The sequence below is a fragment of the Pseudorca crassidens genome, chromosome 8 (assembly GCF_039906515.1).
Source record: "Pseudorca crassidens isolate mPseCra1 chromosome 8, mPseCra1.hap1, whole genome shotgun sequence".
NCBI lineage: Eukaryota > Metazoa > Chordata > Mammalia > Artiodactyla > Delphinidae > Pseudorca > Pseudorca crassidens.
In genome coordinates this window covers 78,037,149-78,056,289 of record NC_090303.1, presented here as the reverse complement: position 1 = coordinate 78,056,289, position 19,141 = coordinate 78,037,149, and the positions used below count along the sequence as shown (strand labels likewise).

At 36.5% G+C, this 19,141-nt stretch overlaps 1 protein-coding gene across 7 annotated transcripts in view; it reads right to left on the bottom strand.

Moving 5' to 3' along the window:
• Window positions 1-19,141, bottom strand: part of CPED1 (cadherin like and PC-esterase domain containing 1) — a 300,373-nt gene that overhangs the window by 228,514 nt on the left and 52,718 nt on the right. For all 7 annotated transcript variants that reach the window (XM_067746835.1, XM_067746829.1, XM_067746831.1 and 4 more), the window contains one exon: window positions 3,960-4,066. In XM_067746835.1, coding sequence (XP_067602936.1) covers window positions 3,960-4,066 — 107 coding nt within the window. The remainder of the gene's footprint in view (window positions 1-3,959; window positions 4,067-19,141) is intronic.

Genomic DNA, 19,141 nt, shown 5'->3' with positions numbered 1-19,141 from the left:
ATAACCTCTTCCACTGCTCTTTCCTCCAAAGCACATCTTTGGAATTCACAGAGTAGAAGAAGATGACCCGACCATGGTGACACGTGACACTAGAAATATCGTCTCTGTTCTACTCTGGAACTGAGTACCAAGCTAAGCAGTTAAACTAAATAACTTGGCACAAAAAAATAAACACATACAAGGCTATGGGTCCTACAGCTGTGCTAAATCAACTTTATTACACATATTAACTTTCTTAATTAACTTTTTAATTGTTAAACCTAATAATGTTCTTCAATATCCTAGTGCTTTTTATTATTTTTATGTACATCATAAAATATATAAGATTTGCATCATTATCAAGTGGAACATAAAGAAGTTTTCACTGGGATTAGCTGACTTCTATACGATGAGCTCCTCCAGCTTAATACTGCAATAATTATTTTTAATATAATTTAAGTTCACAGCAAAATTGAACAGAAGGTACAGAGATTTCCCATATACCCACTCCCCCCGACCCACACACAGCCTCCCCCATTATCAACATCTCCCCCAGACTGGTACATCTGTTACAACTGATGAAGCTACACTGACACATCATTACCACCCCAACAGTCATTTTTAATATATACCGATTTTGTACTGAGTTTGAATGCTTTGTGTGTGTGTGTGTGTGTGTGTGTGTGTGTGTGTGTGTGTGTGCAAGTGTGCGTATGTATATTTTATATAGACAGCTGTTTTTCTTGGCACAGAAGCTTCTGTATCTTTGAAAGGATTAGAATGCATATAAAAAAATGATAATGACATTTGGGCCCTAGAATATTTCTGAGATCAAACTGGGAGAAAGGAAGTGTGCATTTAAAAATATTTCAATCCTACTCTGTGGTAATCTAAATTGTTTTCATTACATACCGTCGGAAGCAAAAGTAAAAAAAAAAAAATCATTCTTATTTTGAGACATATTTCATTAATAAGAGCAACAGTATGATGTTAATTATAAACATTCAGAAAGTATTTATAACTCAAAAAAACTAAAACTACAGTAATACCATTAACTCATTAAGGAAAGTAGACATGTGAGATGAGCTATTTATATAAAGTGTAAGAAAGCACCCAGGGAAAAAAATTTTTTTTGGTCACTCATGAACATTGAGAGTGACACACATGTCACATTGTATCTTAGGGAACTGTCCTTTTTCTTCATTAGATCTGTACAGATGTTCATATCTTTTATCAAAAATCAGACCTTCTCTGAAAGCTGTTCAGTGTCATCCATAATGAAGAGAATTAATGGCAAGAAGCGAACCAGCTAATCAAAGAAAAAAGTCTTATTATCATCCATGTCTCTCCCAGGTAATTATCACTCCATCACGGTCACCTGAAAATGTCCTAGCACACTGTAAAATAAGAGCCATTTCAGTAGTTCTCAGTGCTCCAAGTACTAAAAACAGCATCCCAGATTCAGGGACTGCTAATCCTACACACATTCAGAACTAGAAACGAATTTCTCTGCTCCTGAAATACCAGGACCTGTTAGAGGTGAGACAGAGCTCCACTTACTAAACTTAGTGTCACCCCAAATAGTGGACCTTGCTTCACTCAGCATCACACAGACCAATACAGTTTTAAATTCCTGTTACTTTCCTCCTGGCTAGAGAGACTCCTGGTCATTCATCATCTATAACAGACCTTAAGATCATTTTCATTAAGCACTTAAATTCCAAAGCTCTGAAGAGGTGAGTAATCCTCATCTGAGCAGGTGCCCTTTCTTTGTTCATTCTAAGGTCATTAACAATCCTAACACATACCCAACAAATCTGAAGCAACTTCTGTTTTGAATATTTATGTTTACATAAATAAGTCACGGTTCACAAAACTTCAAATTATTCATGCTCCAAAGTGACAGTTATCTAAATGTATCATTTAGAATTTGTGTATTCTTTAAGAATATTCATTAGAATAGGTTTTAAGTGCAGCAGCTAAATATTTATTTAGAAAGGCTCTATAGTGATATGGTTAAGAACACAGAATTTAAAGTCAGACTTCCAGAGTTTGAATCCTAGATGCTTCATTTATTAGCTAGGAGGACTTAAGTAATTTTCTTAATCTCTCTGTGCTTCAGTCTCTTCATATGTAAAGAACGTATATAAACAAATATGTAAGCACTTAGAATTGTTCTCAGGAGGAGGCCTTGGCAAGAGATTGGAAGGTGGGAGTAGAGAGAGGCTGAATACTTATCTTCCTGGCTTCCTCTCTGCAGGGCTATGATTTGGCAATGGCTACGTTCCCCTATGTTTATAGCTCCTTTCCACAGATCCCTCTTTCTTGGCTCTGGCTCTTAGTTGGTTTTGCTATACAATTCCTTCTATTGTACACACCCTTCTTCAGACCAAGGGTGGTAAAACCTTATGATGTTGCTGGTCCCTGGGTGCCTCTAATCTTTTTTGTTTCTCTTATCCTGCCAAAAGCTCTGTAAATAGCTCTTTCATTAGTTTCTCTTCAGTTAAATCCTTTGGAGTATGGCATTTGTTTCCTGCTGGGAGGTTGACTGATACACACAGCAAATATTGTCGACTTTATCCTGTAGCTGATGGGAAGCCATGCAAGATTTTAAGCACAGGAGTAACCAGGTTAATTCAGCATTTTCTATTTTTCACTCTGATAACTGAGAGCCCGATGGATTTCAGGAGCAAAACACTTGCTTCAGAAAAATCAGTGAGGAGGATTCAGCAATTGTCCTGGTTATACATGGTGCCTGTCTGACCAGGATAAAGGTAGTAAGAATGGAGAGTAGGTAAGATATTTGAGAACTATTTAGAAGTTAAATTCCTTAGTATTCATGATTGATAGAATGCAGATGACAAGAGAGAGGAAGGGCTCAAAGGTGAAGGCCAGATTTCTATCTTAGGAAGTGACAGAGTGGTTAATCACGCTCATGACCAGCAGAGCAATTCTGCAGAGCTTCTAAATGCAAGCACAGAAGTGAGTTTACCAGGGAAAATAATGAATTCATTTTCTCTACATTGAGTCTGAGGTCCTATGTGACATCTAAGTGGAGATGCTCAGTGGGTAGTTACACACGCAAGCCTGAAGCATGGGAAACTGCTTTGAACTTTAGATGTAGATTTGGGAGTCATCAATTACAAATGGTAGGTGAAACGTTAGGGGTGGTGCTGGGGAACAGAGGCATTTAAAGAACGGACAGAGAAAAGGTGGCTCTGAAGGACACAGAAAGGATGGCCAAAGATGTACAAGAAGAAGCGAAAGAATGTGCTCAGTCTAAAGGTCAAGGAAGGAAAGAGTTAGAAGGAAGAAGGAGTGATCACAACTGTCAATTGCAGAAATATCAAATGATCACAGTAGCTACTATAGTACTCTTTTACCATTGAAAAATAGCTATTGGCTTTGACACTTTTCTCACAGATTTGTTAAAGTTACCAAAAACAGAGCATATGCAAATTTTCCAGCACAGTCACTAGCACATTGTAGGCATCTGATAATTTTTAGTTAATTTTTCTAGAAGCATTTATAAAAGTTTACACACGATAGTAGATATAGGATGTCAATTTTAAAAGTTAACAAAAACTATATATATTTGCTATAATTCTGGATATCAATTTAAGTTTGAAAAGTCAAAATAGGGATCTAGTAAATAAAATTTTTACTACTTTGGATGAACAGGTGGCCAGGGTAAGCAACACTCCATGGGCTATGTATTTCAAGGTCAAGTTTTGGGTCCCACGAGCTAAAACTGGATCCTTATTGGCAGCAGCCGAAGTTGAAGGGGATCTTATCAAACCCAAATGGTGAAAATTTATGGTAAAGTGTATAAGGCATGGCCATTGAAACTTTCTCCAAAGATTCAACAGTTCCAGTTTTTCAATACTTTTTTTTTTTTCAACATTATGGACCAGGAAGTACTGGTGTTAATGTTCATAGATCTGATAAAACCTGTGCACATTTTGAAAAAGAATGTTTACCTTTTGATGCAAACCTAACTGGCACATGTCTTCCTTGGATATGCAAGGTTTTCCACCAGCTTTCCCAGAAGACAGGCAAACGAGCAGATCCCAAGAGCCCAAATCACCTAACAGCAAAAGAGTATGGAAAAACAAACAATTTCTTATCAGATTTTTAAAGGCAACATTTACTTCTTCAGATTAAAGAATGTAATTATTTAAATCCTAAAACACAAGTAACAATGATTCTGAATATACTTAAAAGCATATATTCAAAGTAACTAAAATTCACCTTTTCTAATTAAGCAGAAATAACACTTTAATATTGTATCCTAGGGAAAATCCAATTATCTTAAGTTATATCATAAAATTCCTTTAAAAGACTAAAATTAGAATGTTTCAAATCACTAATTTTATAAATTTATAAAATCTTAATTGGAGATTTGGAGGAAAGAAAATTATAAAGTCTTTTAAGAGATGAGAGAGTTATAACGATATGAAGTCAAAACATCGAACATTTTGTTCTGGGCCTCCGTATTACCATTATTTTCATAGATCTTGAAAACCAAAAACGCTCTTAAGGGGCTTCCCTGGTGGTGCAGTGGTTAAGAATCCGCCTGCCAATGCAGAGGACATGGGTTCGAGCCCTGGTCTGGGAAGATCCCACATGCCGTGGAGCAACTAAGCCCGTGAGCCATGGCCGCTGAGCCTGCGCTCTACAGCCCATGCTCCGCAACAAGAGAAGCCACTGCAATGAGAAGCCTGCCCACCAAAACGAAGAGTAGCCTCCGCTCGCCGCAACTAGAGAAAAGCCCGCACGCAGCAACGAAGACCCAACGCAGCCAAAAATAAATAAATTTTAAAAATGCTCTTATAAGTTTTCTTACAAAGAAAAAGTTATGTTAGGTAGAAAATAAAATTTAATTAAAAATTTAAGATAGGTTTAGTCTAAAAGGAATTTGTGTTCTAGTTATAGACAGAGTTGACTCTAAAATACAGAGTATAACACAGACTAAAGAAATGATATTTCATCTATTTCACCAAGAACAAAGTTCTTTGTCAATAAATCATAGTTACTTGCCAAAATAATCTCAGCAGAGTACATTCTTGCATAAGTAATTGAATACTTAAAAATTAACATTTATGTGGCTATATATGGGTTTATTTTCCCTTACTTTTTTTTTTTTTTTTTGTGGTACGCGGGCCACTCACCGCTGTGGCCTCTCCCGTAGGCTCCAAACGCGCAGGCTCAGCGGCCATGGCTCACGGGCCCAGCCGCTCTGAGGCATGTGGGATCTTCTCGGACCGGGGCACGAACCCGTGTCCCCTGCATCGGCAGGCGGACTCTTAACCACTGCGCCACCAAGGAAGCCCCCTTATTCTTTTTGATCTATTTACATAAATTTGTATCAGCTTACCTTGCATATAACTGATGCTTTAGAAATATTTGTTAAATGCATGAATGAATAACTAGCTAATGATAGGGTAGTAAACACATTACTTCAGAAACAATATAGAAATATCTATCTCGAGAAAAAAAAAAACAGAAAAAGAACACTAAGTAATATATAAAAGAATTGGTACTACCTGGGAAACGTTTCCATTTTGGATGGAAATCCGGTTTAGAAAATGAAGCAATTGCTGTACACATGGCATCTTTTGTTGATCAATACTAAGATAAATGTTCCTTCAAGTAACTATTTATGCCAGACCTCACAAGTCAGTTACTGCGTTATTAGTGGCTTCAAAAAGCTAGAAAATATCCAATGCCTCCAAATTCTATCTTTTAAAAATTTCCTAGAATTTCTCACTTGAGAGCATAATGCTTTCAAAGAAGAATTATACAGGAAAAAAAAAGTTGATGAGGAAGAATATCTATGACAATTAGGAATGAAATTTTACTCTGCACTAATCAAGTCCTTTTCCATTTGACAAGTCCTGTGCTGTCTAAGCTATTGGTCCCTCTATAGTTGTCCTGTTGCTGGAAGGGAAACCTCTCTGCCAAACAAAAGGATCCAGACAACTGAACTCAAGTTAACTGAGCTCTTGTCCTAGAGCTTCTCTGTTTGCTTGATGTATCTCAAGATGCTGGAAGATAGCAAATAGTTCAAAAGAACAAGGAGAAATGATGTTGTTGATTGGGAGTTGGGAGAGAACTCATCCAGGTAATAGCCATCAGGCCTTAGGTATCAAGGGTCTACCCTGTCCCATGCACTCTCACTTTGAAGGAAACTACAAGCAGATTCCAATGGCCAAAACCTAATACTCTATGATGATTCCAATACTTTATTTTAAATGTGCACCTGGCATTTTCAGCCAAAACCTTTGATATGGATTCAAAAGGGAAAACACAGAGACTATTTTCATTTGATATTACTTCTAGACCAGGAAACACTAAAGCCCTAGAGGAAACTTCCTGTTATAATATACACAACTAAATATTTGAAGAAGATAAGAATATGCAGAGAAAGAGGAATTTCATATTATGGACTGCATTGTTTGGGAGTTAAAAAACAGTATGTTTTATATTCCTCTAAGTCTGAAGCATGCCCCCCTTCACTACCCAAGGCATGCACACAATTTCTAGAATTGATAGAAAGAAATACATATTTAAGCCATAAATGTTTGAAACTGGAGACACATTTAAATAATTCAAAGTATTCAGTTTATTAAGAACCTCCTCTGAGCTGAACACTGTACTAGAAATATGAAAGTAAATAGCAAAACAAAAGGGCAGACAGTCACTGCCCTTAGCAGCTATAAGGAATCTAAACATCAAAAAGAATTTAGGCTAACTTATAAAGCATCACACAATTTCTTGATATTCATAAGGTTACCCCTCATCTCTCAAAAATATTTAATTAATATTTTAAGTGAAAAGTTAATATTTCAAAAATACCATAGAGCACATCAATTTCCTCTTAAAATGAAGTAAAGTATAACCAAAAATTTTCAGCGATCTCTTCATATCCTTCTTGCCTAATTCTTGCTACCACGGTCTGAAAAAAATGCTGATTGTTTCCACTCAAAATTCCTACTGTTACCCTTGCTGAATTCCACATCAAACTTCCAAATCTCTATTTCCTAGTTCAATTTTCTAGTTAAAGTAGACCTTTTCAATTTCTCTTCATTTCTATCTAGAAATCTACTCCCTTGCCTGATTCCCACAGCCCTTTTTTAAAGAAAAAAGCTTTATTTGTTTTATGAGTGGTGCTATGAATTCAAGCTTGGTTTAAAAACCTCCCAAAACCATACTGAAATCTAGAAACTGGGCAGAGAGCAAAGCATACTCACTAGTGAAGTAAATAACATTCAGAAGTCAACCTTGGAGCATCTGGGATACAAATTTGTTCCTCAACAAGATTACAAATTACTATTTACCGTGAAGCTTTGGGGCCACGCTCAACAACCTAAAAGCATGAGTGTTTAGTGGAAAATGCGTACAGCAGAGACTGCAGACTGCAGGCACACAGGGGGTGTAATGCCCACATATAGGGTGCATTTGGTCTGCACAGTGTTTGTTTTGTTTTTGTTTTTAATTTTAAGCGTTTGTCAAAACGCAAATGTTAGCACAATTCACATAAAAATCCAGATTTCAGCTTTCATTTGAAAACTTAGAAGTTTTGGGTTCATATCCTACAAGGCAGCCACTGACAGCTGAGGCCAGCTTCCCACATTTTCTGTAGTTTACCTTAGTGGCCCGACCTGGCCCAAACTCTGCCTGGGCTCTGCCTTTAGTAGCAGCAAACAGTCCTTAGAACTGGTATAAAACACTGGTTTGTCAGTCTTCCATGAATTGTTCATTCAGCAAGTTGATGTTCCATGCTTTAGCTCTCAATGAATTAGGCTTGTTCATTAGGTAAATTGGTTTTGTTGAGATGACTATAGGCAGTTGATATTTGCTCAGTTGGTCTTTAAAGGATGTCTGAACATACCCTTTGCTTTCCATCTTTGGCTGTGCTCTTTCGCACGGTTGAATAAGGTCACTTCAACTCCAAAGACATTTGGTTGGCCATGTTAAAGTTGGCAAGGACTGAAGTGTGGCCTCTTCGAGTCGTTCTTTCTCTAACAAGCCTGGAAAAAACCGATTGGCCTGTAGCCATCTTTTTCCCTTATGTCTTTTTGGTTGGATTGCTAAAGTGGACCAGGTCCCACTCCTAGGTGGACCTGCCTTCGTTTCTTTCTTGTTCACACTCTCTCTTTGGACTCTTTCCACATTCAGTCTGTCTCAGGGCTGTTGCCACAGTTATACGTGGCCCAGGACAGGTTCTTTCTAGGCACCGAGGCAAACATTTTTGGTGTTGGTCTTACTTGATGTGTTTCTTCTGTCCCCTGAAGGTCGACATTAGTGTAAGAGCTGAGAAGTCAGATTTGGATTGAAACTAACACAACATTGTAAAGCAACTATACTCCAATAAAAAGTAACTTAAAAAAAAAAAAGATTTAGATTCGGGAAAAAACAGGCAAAGCAGATCCTGGCCAATTTGGATGATGGCTTCTTAGGTTTTCCTGGCACAGGGAAAGGAGACCTTTATGTGACCCAGCCTAACTCTTCAGAATACTGCATTAGGATTTGGGCACCAAGGCCACACTAATAAATAAGGAATAGGAGCAGTAGTAGTGGTAATGAATCAACAGCAATTAGCTCCTGAGTACTTAAGAGTATGCCAGGTACTGTTCCGAGTATTTGCATTAATTAATTTATTTTGTACAGTACCCTGCTGGATATACTTTTTCTTTTTTTTTTTTTAGTGCAGAAAGGTTAAATAACTTGCCCAAGGTCAGCCATCTAGTTCGTGATGGGAAGAGAATTTGAATACAGGAAGTCTAGCTCCAGAAGCCATGTTTGTGATCATTACATCATTATTGCTTCAAAAAACAGGGAGGCAACAGAGACACTTAGTTTTTGATGCCTTATATGTACTAACTTATGCAGAACTTCCAACAACACTGTGGAGTAGAAACTATTATGACACATACTTTACAGAAGAAGAAACTGAGACAAAGAGGAACTATCTAGCTTTGGTATTTTCTCAACTACTGTCCAGTATCTATTTTCCTTTGGGACCTTGGAGGAAAAAGACTATAACAGGTATAACTCAGGTATTCCTAGACCCTCACCCAGCAACAGCATCCTAAAACATTATTAGCGATACCACTGGTAATTGAAGTAAGAGAAATATTCATGTGTAAAAGGAGATAGCTCTCAACTGCACATGTACTCAGGAACTATAAATATTAACTGGGTTTCTACCTACTTTTGAAAAGAAACCTCTAAAAGTTTCTCAGCTTTTTTTTGATGGTTAAAATGATTTCTTTCCCTGTCACAAAGAAACCAGAGCAGGACAAGCTCCCAGATCAGGCTAGCCAAGCCCTTAAATAGAGAGGTCATAGGACATAGTTCTTAGAAAACAGGATGTAGGTGTTCCATTCTCCATCTCAACGTGAAAAATCTATAGGATTCTCCCCATAAACTGTAGAACATTATTGCTCATTATCATGCCTCCATAGTGTTGGGTCTGGAAGCAATGAAAACTCCACAGACAATTTTAGAAGGAGATGTCAGGGTCCAGCTTTATTAATTCAGACATAATATGGCACTGACTATAGTTTTTATCCTTCTCTAAGCATTCTCAGGAACCACCTAACATCTCAGTGTTAAAAGTAAGAGCTATTTTTAAAGCTTTTTGTTTTTGTTTTAATCAAGCATCTGCCCTAAGGAGTGAGGCTGCCTTTAGAATATTTCCAGTTTCTCATAGTCAGGCTGTCATGTAAAGCAAACAATCGTTCCTGGCTCTCAAATGACCTCCTCATTGATAAAGTCTACTGGATCAGTAATTCAACCCAGAGAACAACGGAGAGCTCTGAGATAGCATCATTCTTATACATGCTGCTTATTCTCAAGGAATGACAGGTCTATTCCTGCTTTACTTTTCTCCATAGCATCTATCATCATCTGACACATTATGTATTTCTTATCTATTTGTTTATTGTCTGTCTATCCCCATTTGAATGTGAGCTTCACGAGGACAGAACAGGGCCTATTTTAATCACTGCTGTATTCTCAGTATCTACAACAGTGGCTGGAATTTAACAAGTATTTGCTACCTATTTGCTAAATGCATAGATGAATGAATAACTGAATGTGAGCAGTAGACCAATAACTAAGACTCGATAAAATGCTAGGATATTGAAATATTTTTGTAAAAATTAAAAATGGATGAATAATAAGAAAAAATATTAGAGTAGTTTTTTTAAAAAGGACATAAAAATACATTTTGGTTCTTAGTGAGAATGAAGGAGAGAAGTACATAAAAAAAACAAAGGTAACCAGTCATTGCATTTAAAGAATTATAATATTAATTATGAAAACTAATAGCAGATTCCAAGTGCTTTACTTATTAGAAACTTTTCTGTGACCACATACATTTGATTGAAGCAGAAAAGATTTATAAAGTATGACTTGGAAAAGAAACTTGTCCAGGAACTTTTAAGATACATAGCTACTAAAGCCAAGTCTCATTTACTTATTTATAGTATTATACTATTATATTCCTTAAGGATACAGTAGTATGATTTCCTAAAATTTGTTTTATTTCAGTGTGAAATACTGAAAATGTTTAATTTTTAAATAATACATAATATTCCTTTATAATATAGCAATTATTAAATAATACATAAAATTCCTTTATAACAGGATATTTTACATGCTCACTCGTCCCTTTGTACAGCCTTTTATTCACAACTATAAGATTCTTATCACATAATAAAGTCTTCCTTTCTCTGTATCCTTCTTTTACCAGACTTAGTAGATAGTTTACATTATTGAATACATTATTAACTTATTAATAATAAATTGGGTTCTATGCTTGATTCTACCACAAGATCGTTTGAATATAAATTAGCCATTCCTGAACCAAGCTGCATTAACCTGTTCCCTTAACTGTATTCTTAATACGATGGATCTACCCATACTTAATTAATTTTATTCATGGCTTTTCTTTAAGGACAACAAACATTCAAGTTCTTGTATATAACACTGATTATAGTAGACACTTAGTAGATGTTTATTGGATTATATATTTCAATTTTCAGAATTCATTTTAAAAGAAATCATATATATTGAAATTTGAGATTTTCAAAGCATTATATAACATGGTCACAAAATCTAATTAAATCTGGTTTCTTGCCCCAAGACTCTGGTCATGGATTTTTGCTTGTTATGCCTCTGGCTCCTTAACCTCTAAGAGCTGATGATGAAAACTTTGTGTTTCACCACAGAGAAATTCAAAACCATTCTCTCCCTTGATGTTTTAAATGCACACTAGGGATAAGGTTTTCCTGCCCTAATGTCTACCAGTTTTCTGCCCTAAGAGAGGTTTGGAGGTTGTTTCTGTGAAGAGTTTTGAACTCCTGAAATTTTTCTAACCTACTCACAAGTTCAAAAAAGCAACACTGGGCTTCCCTGGTGGCGCAGTGGTTGAGAGTCCGCCTGCCGATGCAGAGGATGTGGGTTCGTGCCCCGGTCCGGGAAGATCCCACATGCCACGAAGCAGCTGGGCCCGTGAGCCATGGCCGCTGAGCCTGCGCGTCCGGAGCCCGCACTGTGCAGCGGGAGAGGCCACAACAGTGAGAGGCCCACGTAAAAAAGAAAGCAACACTATGCTTAAACTTTTGCAAAAGTTAAAAGACTCCTGTTCTAAAGGAACTTTTCATTAAGAAGAGCATGAAAAGAAATAGATCAGTTTATTTCTATGAAATAAATTCAAGAAATGTTTACTTTAGAAGGCTTGCTAAAGTTTCCTTCTATAGGTTTTTTTTGTTTGTTTCTTTTCTGTTTGTTTTTTTTTAATATTTATTTATTTGGCTGTACCCGGTCTTAGTTGCAGCATACGTGCTCTTAGTTGCGGCATCCAGGATCTTTAGTTGCAGCACGCGGGATCTAGTTCCCTGACCAAGGATCAAACCCAGGCCCCCTGCATTGGGAGCTCAGAGTCTTAACCACTGGACCATCAGGGAAGTCCCATAGGCTTTTTTTTTTTTTAATAATTTTTATTGGAGTATAGTTGCTTTACAATGTTGTGTTCGTTTCTACTGTATGGCAAAATGAATCGGAGATATATATATCTCCCCTCTTCTTTGGATTTCCTTCTCATTTCAGCCCCCACAGTGAATTAAGTAGAGTTCCCTGTGCTATACAGTATGTTCTCATTAGTTGCCTATTTTATACATAGTATCAGTAGTATATATGTATCAATCCCAATCTCCCAATTCCTCCCACCCCACCCCTTTTCCCCCTTGGTATCCATACATTTGTTCTCTTTAAAGTGACTTTTTTTAAAAAAGATTTTCATGCCACTTATATAGTCTTCTATTGAAGTATAACTGATTAGATGTGTGTGCATGTGTGTTTAAACTTTTACTGCTTCAAGACTATTGTTTATCTGGGAGAAAACTCTCATTATTGCATTTTACCAAATTTCTACAAGTCTGGAATTCTCACCAGCTTAGGAGACCTTGAAAGAAATGAACTCTGCAGCAATTTAAAACTCAGACTGCAATTTAAAACTCAGACTGCACCTAACACTCAGATATTGGTCTCTAATTCCATTCTCCAATAAGAGGAACCAGGGGGTCCTTGGAGGTATGGCTGATTCAAGGGCTGGAAAAGTAAGTGTACAAGATGAGCCTAGAGCATCACAGTGCCAGAAAATGAGGAAGAGCTCAAAACCAAACAAGCAAACAAACAAATGAACAAAAGCAGTGATGGAGGTATGTTAAAGGGGCATGGGAGCCAATGGTCAAAACTGGAACAATTTGAGCAAAAAAAAAGTAAAGTAATATTGGTATAAAATAAATATCCACTAGTCCATACTGATATAAACAAATTATTGAATAAAAAAATAAATGGAGAGGAAGAGAAAAATGTCTGGTGTGGAAAAATATCAAATAATTTTCATAGCTACTACAGACTCAAGGAGGTAGATCACAACTGCCTAGCCCTTCGGCATGAGTTGCTCACAGTGACACCCTTCCAAAGACTCCAGTATGGAAAGGGGAAATAAAAGTATAATTCGCAGTGGAAAAACCTGACAAACACTACCTGTCAGGTGATTAAGGTTAATATCAACAGTGATAAGTCATGTGGATAGTCTATACCCTTGATATGGTATGATGAGAATTTTACCTCCGTGGTCTTACTCCCCCAAACCATAACCCTATACTAATCGGAAAATACCAGGCATGACCCAACTGAGGCACATCAAAACACCTGACCAGTTCTTCTCAAAACTGCCAAGGTCATCAAGAACAAATAAAGTCTGAGAAAAGGTCACAGCCAAGAGAAGCCTAAGGAAACACGACAACTCAATGTAATGTATCCTGGATGGGATCTTGGAACAGAAAAAGGACATTAGGTAAAAGTTTAAAAATCTGAATGAAGTATGGACTTTAGTTTTTTTTAAAAAAATCAGAATAAACATATTCTCCAGAGAAAAAAAGATGATGACTGTTAAGTATATGGCTGTAACTAGACACATATTAATTACATATCTCACCAAGTATTTTATACTAAGAATGTTGTATTACAAAACCAATCTGCACTACAATGCAGAAAGTGAAAAATAATTACTTTCTATACAAGATGGATTCTCTGATAAAGACAATTCCGATGGTATTTAAAATACAGAAGACTGAAAAATAGATCAAGTTCAGGGTTTGAGACCCTCCTCAATACATGCAGCTCCCCAAGTTTCTAGCCTTTCATTTCACTTGTTACCATTTCTCTCTAAATTCAACTCCTTTGATGATTTTATTTACATTCATTGCTTTAGCTATTGCTTCCCTGCCACTGACTCTCAAATTTACATTTCTTAACCTTTCTTATGTTTCAGATCTCCAGTTACATCCTAAGACAGATGCCCTGCTGAACACATATGAATCAGAAGCTGTATCTCCTACCAAAAACCTGTCCGTCCTTCCAGTTTTATTATCGTCAAAGGTGTAGTCACCTCCTCTCCCTCAAGCTAGAAAGCATAACATCATCTTCAACTAGTACTTGTCTCTCATTCCACTTCCCATTGATCTCCAATTCCCATCCAACCTAAATTAGAATTTCTTAAATATTTCCTGACCTTTCCAAATCCTATCACAGTCTCTAAATCTAAGATCTCACTATCTTAGCAAAGTCTCCTAATTAGTCACCCTTCTTCTATTTCTTTTCCCTTCATTAATCCATTTTCCTCCATAAAGCCACAATCATCCTCTGAAAACACAGATCTTATCATTGCCACCACAATACAGATCAAATTCCTTAGCAAAGCAACAGAGATCCTTCACACCTGCCCCAACCTAGTTCTCTAGCTCTTTCCCTCAAAGCAGCACTCCCCAAACCCCACTTCTTCTCAGCCACATGGACCCTTGTTGGCCCCTGAGACTCCATACACTTTTATTTATTTTTCAATTAATTTTTATTGGAGTAGAGTTGATTTACAATGTTGTGTTAGTTTCTGCTGTACAGCAAAGTGAATCAATTTTACATATACATATATCCACTCTTTTTTAGATCCTATTCCTATATAGGTCATTACAGTGTACTGAGTAGAGTTCCTTGTGCTATACAGTACGTCCTTATTAGTTATCTATTTTATATATAGTAGTGTGTATATGTCAATCTCAATCTCCCAATTTATCCCTCCCACCTCCCTTTCCCCCTTGGTAACCATAAGTTTGTTTTTTACATCTGTGAGTCTATTATTTCTGTTTTGTAAATAGGTTCATTTGTACCATTCTTTTATATTTATTAATTTGTCTTTCTCTGACTTACTTCACTCAGTATGACAATCTCTAGGTCCACCCATGTCACTGCAAATGGCATTATTTTGTTCTTTTTTATGGCTGAGTAATATTTCATTGTATATATATACCACATCTTCTTTATCCATTCCTCCATTGATGGACATTTAGGTTGCTTCCATATCCTGGCTATTGTAAACAGTGCTGCAGTGAACACTGGGATACACATATCTTTCTGAATTATGGTTTTCTCCAGATATATGCCCAGGAGTGGCAAGGGATTAATCTCCAAAATATACAAACAGCTCATGCAACTCAATATCGAAAAAACAAAAACCTAATCAAAAAATGGGCAGAAGACCTAAATAGACATTTCTCCAAAAAAGACATACAGATGGCCAAGAGGCACATGAAAAGATGCTCAACATCACTAATTATCAGAGAAATGCAAATCAAAACTATAATGAGGTATCACCTCACAGCAGTAAGAATGGCCATCATCAAAACAAACATCTATAAACAATCAATGCTGGAGAGGGTGTGGAGAAAAGGGCACCCTCCTACACTGTTGGTGGGAATGGAAATTGGTACAGCCACTATGGAGAACAGTATGGAGGTTCCTTAAAAAAGTACTAAAAATAGAGCTACCATATGATCCACACACTTTTAGACCTGTGTGCCCTAGCATGCAGCTCATACTGATGAATGCTCTTCCCTCTAAAATCTACTTGAGAAATCATGGTCACATATCAAGTATTCACTTGTGACACCTTCCTAGACCCCCACATTCAGAATTGGTCCCTTCTTTTTCTGTTCTCTCAGAACATGTTATTTCTGCTCTTCATACTGCTCCTATTGTATCTTATATTACAGTCAAACATGTACATCTTTCCTACTCAAAAATGATCCTTGGATCTGTATCGTTTTCATATAGTGAAAGCTTGTTAGAAATGAAAAATTTCAGTCCCCAACTTAGACCTCAGCAAATCAAATTTGTCGGTAACAAAATCCCCAGTATGCACATGTGAGTTTGAGAAACACTGATATACACCTCTGCCCTATAGTTCCTTGAAAGGTCTCACTCACTTTTATAATGCTCTCTCTCCATCCACACCAATTTTAGTATCCTACACCTAGCTCATGTTTAATAAACATGTGTTAAATAAAACGTGTTTAGTGTCAATTATAAAATATTCTGATGCCTGGCCAAAATGTCCTTGTCATAATCCTTGTATGAGGATGATGCCTGAAAATGGGTTCTTTTATTACTTGAGTACTTGACTTGAGTTTTTGATAGACACTCCTTGTACCAAATTCCACAGAATGGTGCAGGAGGTTTTAGTGTATAATTAGTGTGGTGACACTTCATTTAACCAAATATTATTCCTTCTTTCTGATTTATTAAAAGTCATTTTGCATGACTTCTTTAAAATGCAGTGAATAAAACCTAATCATATCTGGTTTAACATTGTATAATAATGCACTGGGGACTTCAAGCAATCTGAGAGGGAGGTGGGAGTCATTGATTTAAAATTTATTCTAAGAATAATTACACACTAATTCAGCACAGATGAGAATCAAGGCTTGAGAAAATATAGTTCACTAACATGAGAAAAAGAATCAATTCTCTCAATGGCTTATTACTTAATGCCACAAGTATTTCAGGATTACACAGCTCTTATTCATAAAGCATTATTTTCAATAATCTTTGGAGATTTGCTTAAACCAATCATAATATTTCTGTGAGATATTTATGGAACAGGTCTTATCTTCCATTTTCATACCAAGCAATAGATTATCTAATGAGCTTGTTCAAGGTCATTTCAAAAAGCAGATGTGAGGCCTAAAACTCAGATCTCCTAGTAACACTAATACCACTCTTGGGAGGATATTATGAAAATTAAATGAGTTAATGTTTGTAAAGTGCTTAGGACAGTGCCTAGTACTTGATAAGCTTTACATAAGTATTTGTTGTTTAATGAATAGATAGGTGGGTGGGAGGTAAGAGACAGGCAGATAAATTTGCGGTCTCGATGATAAACTCAAGAAGAAATGTGACATCTTGTATATGTCTTTCCGCCTATTATTTAAGCCTTCTGAATAGGGCAGTATGAGTAGAATTTAGAAAACACAGAAAATAATCTTCTGTCTCAATTCTGTACCACCCCCTCATGTTTTGTTAATAGGCCTTCTTACCGTAGAAGGAGAGTATGTTAACTCAACAGACATCATTTGGTAGTTTTGGTCTAAGGGAAACAGAGGACTTCTTCAGCATGAGGCCTCAGTTAAAATTCATACACATTATCTAGAACTGGGACCTAGAACTGGGATCAGTTTTCTCTCATTGGCAGTACAAGTGCATTTGCTAGAATATGTGACATCTTCAGCCCTGAAACTGATGATGAAGGAAGGTACATTTTCATGAGTGAGTAGCAATGAGCCCCATATGATAGATGTGACCTGACTAGTTAGGCCAACCCTGTGGGACCCTAAAGTGGGTGCTTTAGGTAAGGAGGGACTTGGGTAATGGGTGAACAGAGCTATTGCCTAAAACCCATTTCACCCACTTCATAATTTTCTTAAAATTGGCCCTGCTCTCAGAAGCCAAGGGGGTATCAGAAGCGTCTCCTGAGGCTAATAATGCTGTCATCTATGAGATGAAGAACACTTAGCCCATATGAAACTAGGCCAAGTATGTTAAAGTGTACCGTATTATTAAAGTGTATTGTTCCTACACATCTGAGAAGCACAATTTTTTCCACATATTTTAATAGAATTCTGCAAAATTGGTGTTTCCTCTAATCTCTTAACATGAGTTTTCCACCTCTCCAGAGACTCTAGGAACATAATTTGCTATTTTTCTCTCTAATTATTTATTACTCAAAATTTGTAGCATAATCTCATTTCCCTTATTTTGATTGTCCTTAGTTAAAACCATTTTCTTTGACAGTGTTAATTTTAAGATTTATGTATATATTTTATTATCTTTTAATGCTTTAACTTCAACTTATACTTGATTCCCAAGAATAATATTGCTGGCTTAGAAACTATAAGTATTTTAAATGTTATAGATTTTCCAGATTGTTTTCCAAAAAAAGGCTACAATATTTCACACTTCCACAGGCAATGTATGAGAGCTTCCTTTCCTGGAATGTCCACCAGCAACAGGTGATATCACCAATTTTGAAATTTGCCAGTCCTGGGACTGTAAAGTGATATGCTATACTTTAAATGGTCTTTCTGTAGCTTTTTGTGAACTTCATGATCTTTTCTCCTTTGTTTTGACATTTAGATATGAAAATATAAACTGCTTATTCATATCCTTTGTATAAAAAAGATTTAGAAATAAAAAATTAAATTTAAAAAACAGCACTTAGAAAAATAGAAATATTTTTAAATTGATGTGTAAGTAAAGCTTCCTTTCCTATGAAAGAATTTAAATGATGTGACATTTTTAACTTCATAAGATTAAAAAATGTGATACTGAAGATCCATGGAGAACTAGCACTGCTGCTGAAAGTAAAAATAGGAATCATCATTTTGTAGAGGAATGTGGCAGGAAGAACCACAGTTTTAATATTTAATGCATTGATACAATAATTCCACATTACACCCAAATCTCAAAAAAGCAATATAAACAAATATGGTAGTAAAGTTGGATTTTGTATTAACAAGTTGAAAAAATTCTAACTATCTGTCAAGAAGAACTTGGTTAAAAAACTATAGTATACCCATACAATAAAACACAAAACAGAATGAAGCAAATACTTTTCATACACTTTCAAGAAACTAGGATGATATTGTGGTCAAAGACTCAGGTTTGGAGAAAGACAGTCCTTGGGTCAAACCTTAACTCCACCATTTATGATATACACTGTTCAGTTCCTCATCTGTGAAACAGAAATAGCTACCTTGTGGACTAGAAGTGAGAATTCAATAAGTTAATGTATATAAACTACATAGCACAGTGCATTTACTTAATGATCAAAAAAGGCTAACTTAAAGCTAGTGATATAACAATTTATCACAATCCTTAAAAACTACATTGATATGACAATACTTTTATCACAGTCTTTATTTTTATCAAAATATTAAAAATGTCTGGGGAATTCCCTGGTGGTCCAGTGGTTAGGACTCTGCGCTTCCATTGCTGGGGGCCCGGGTTCAATCCCTGGTCGAGGAACTAAGATCCCGCAAGTTGCGTGTGGCAGCCAAAAAAATTTGAAAAAAGTATCTGTTAAAACATGTGGGGTAAACTATTGTAAAAGAGGCAGGAGGCAAAAAGTCAGGATGTAAATGTGTGTGTATGTGGGGGTGTGTGTGTGTTTGTACTTGTGTGTTATGCTTAGAGAGATGCCTGGAAACACGCACAACATTATTTAACTGTGTTATCTCTGGGTGGTGGGATT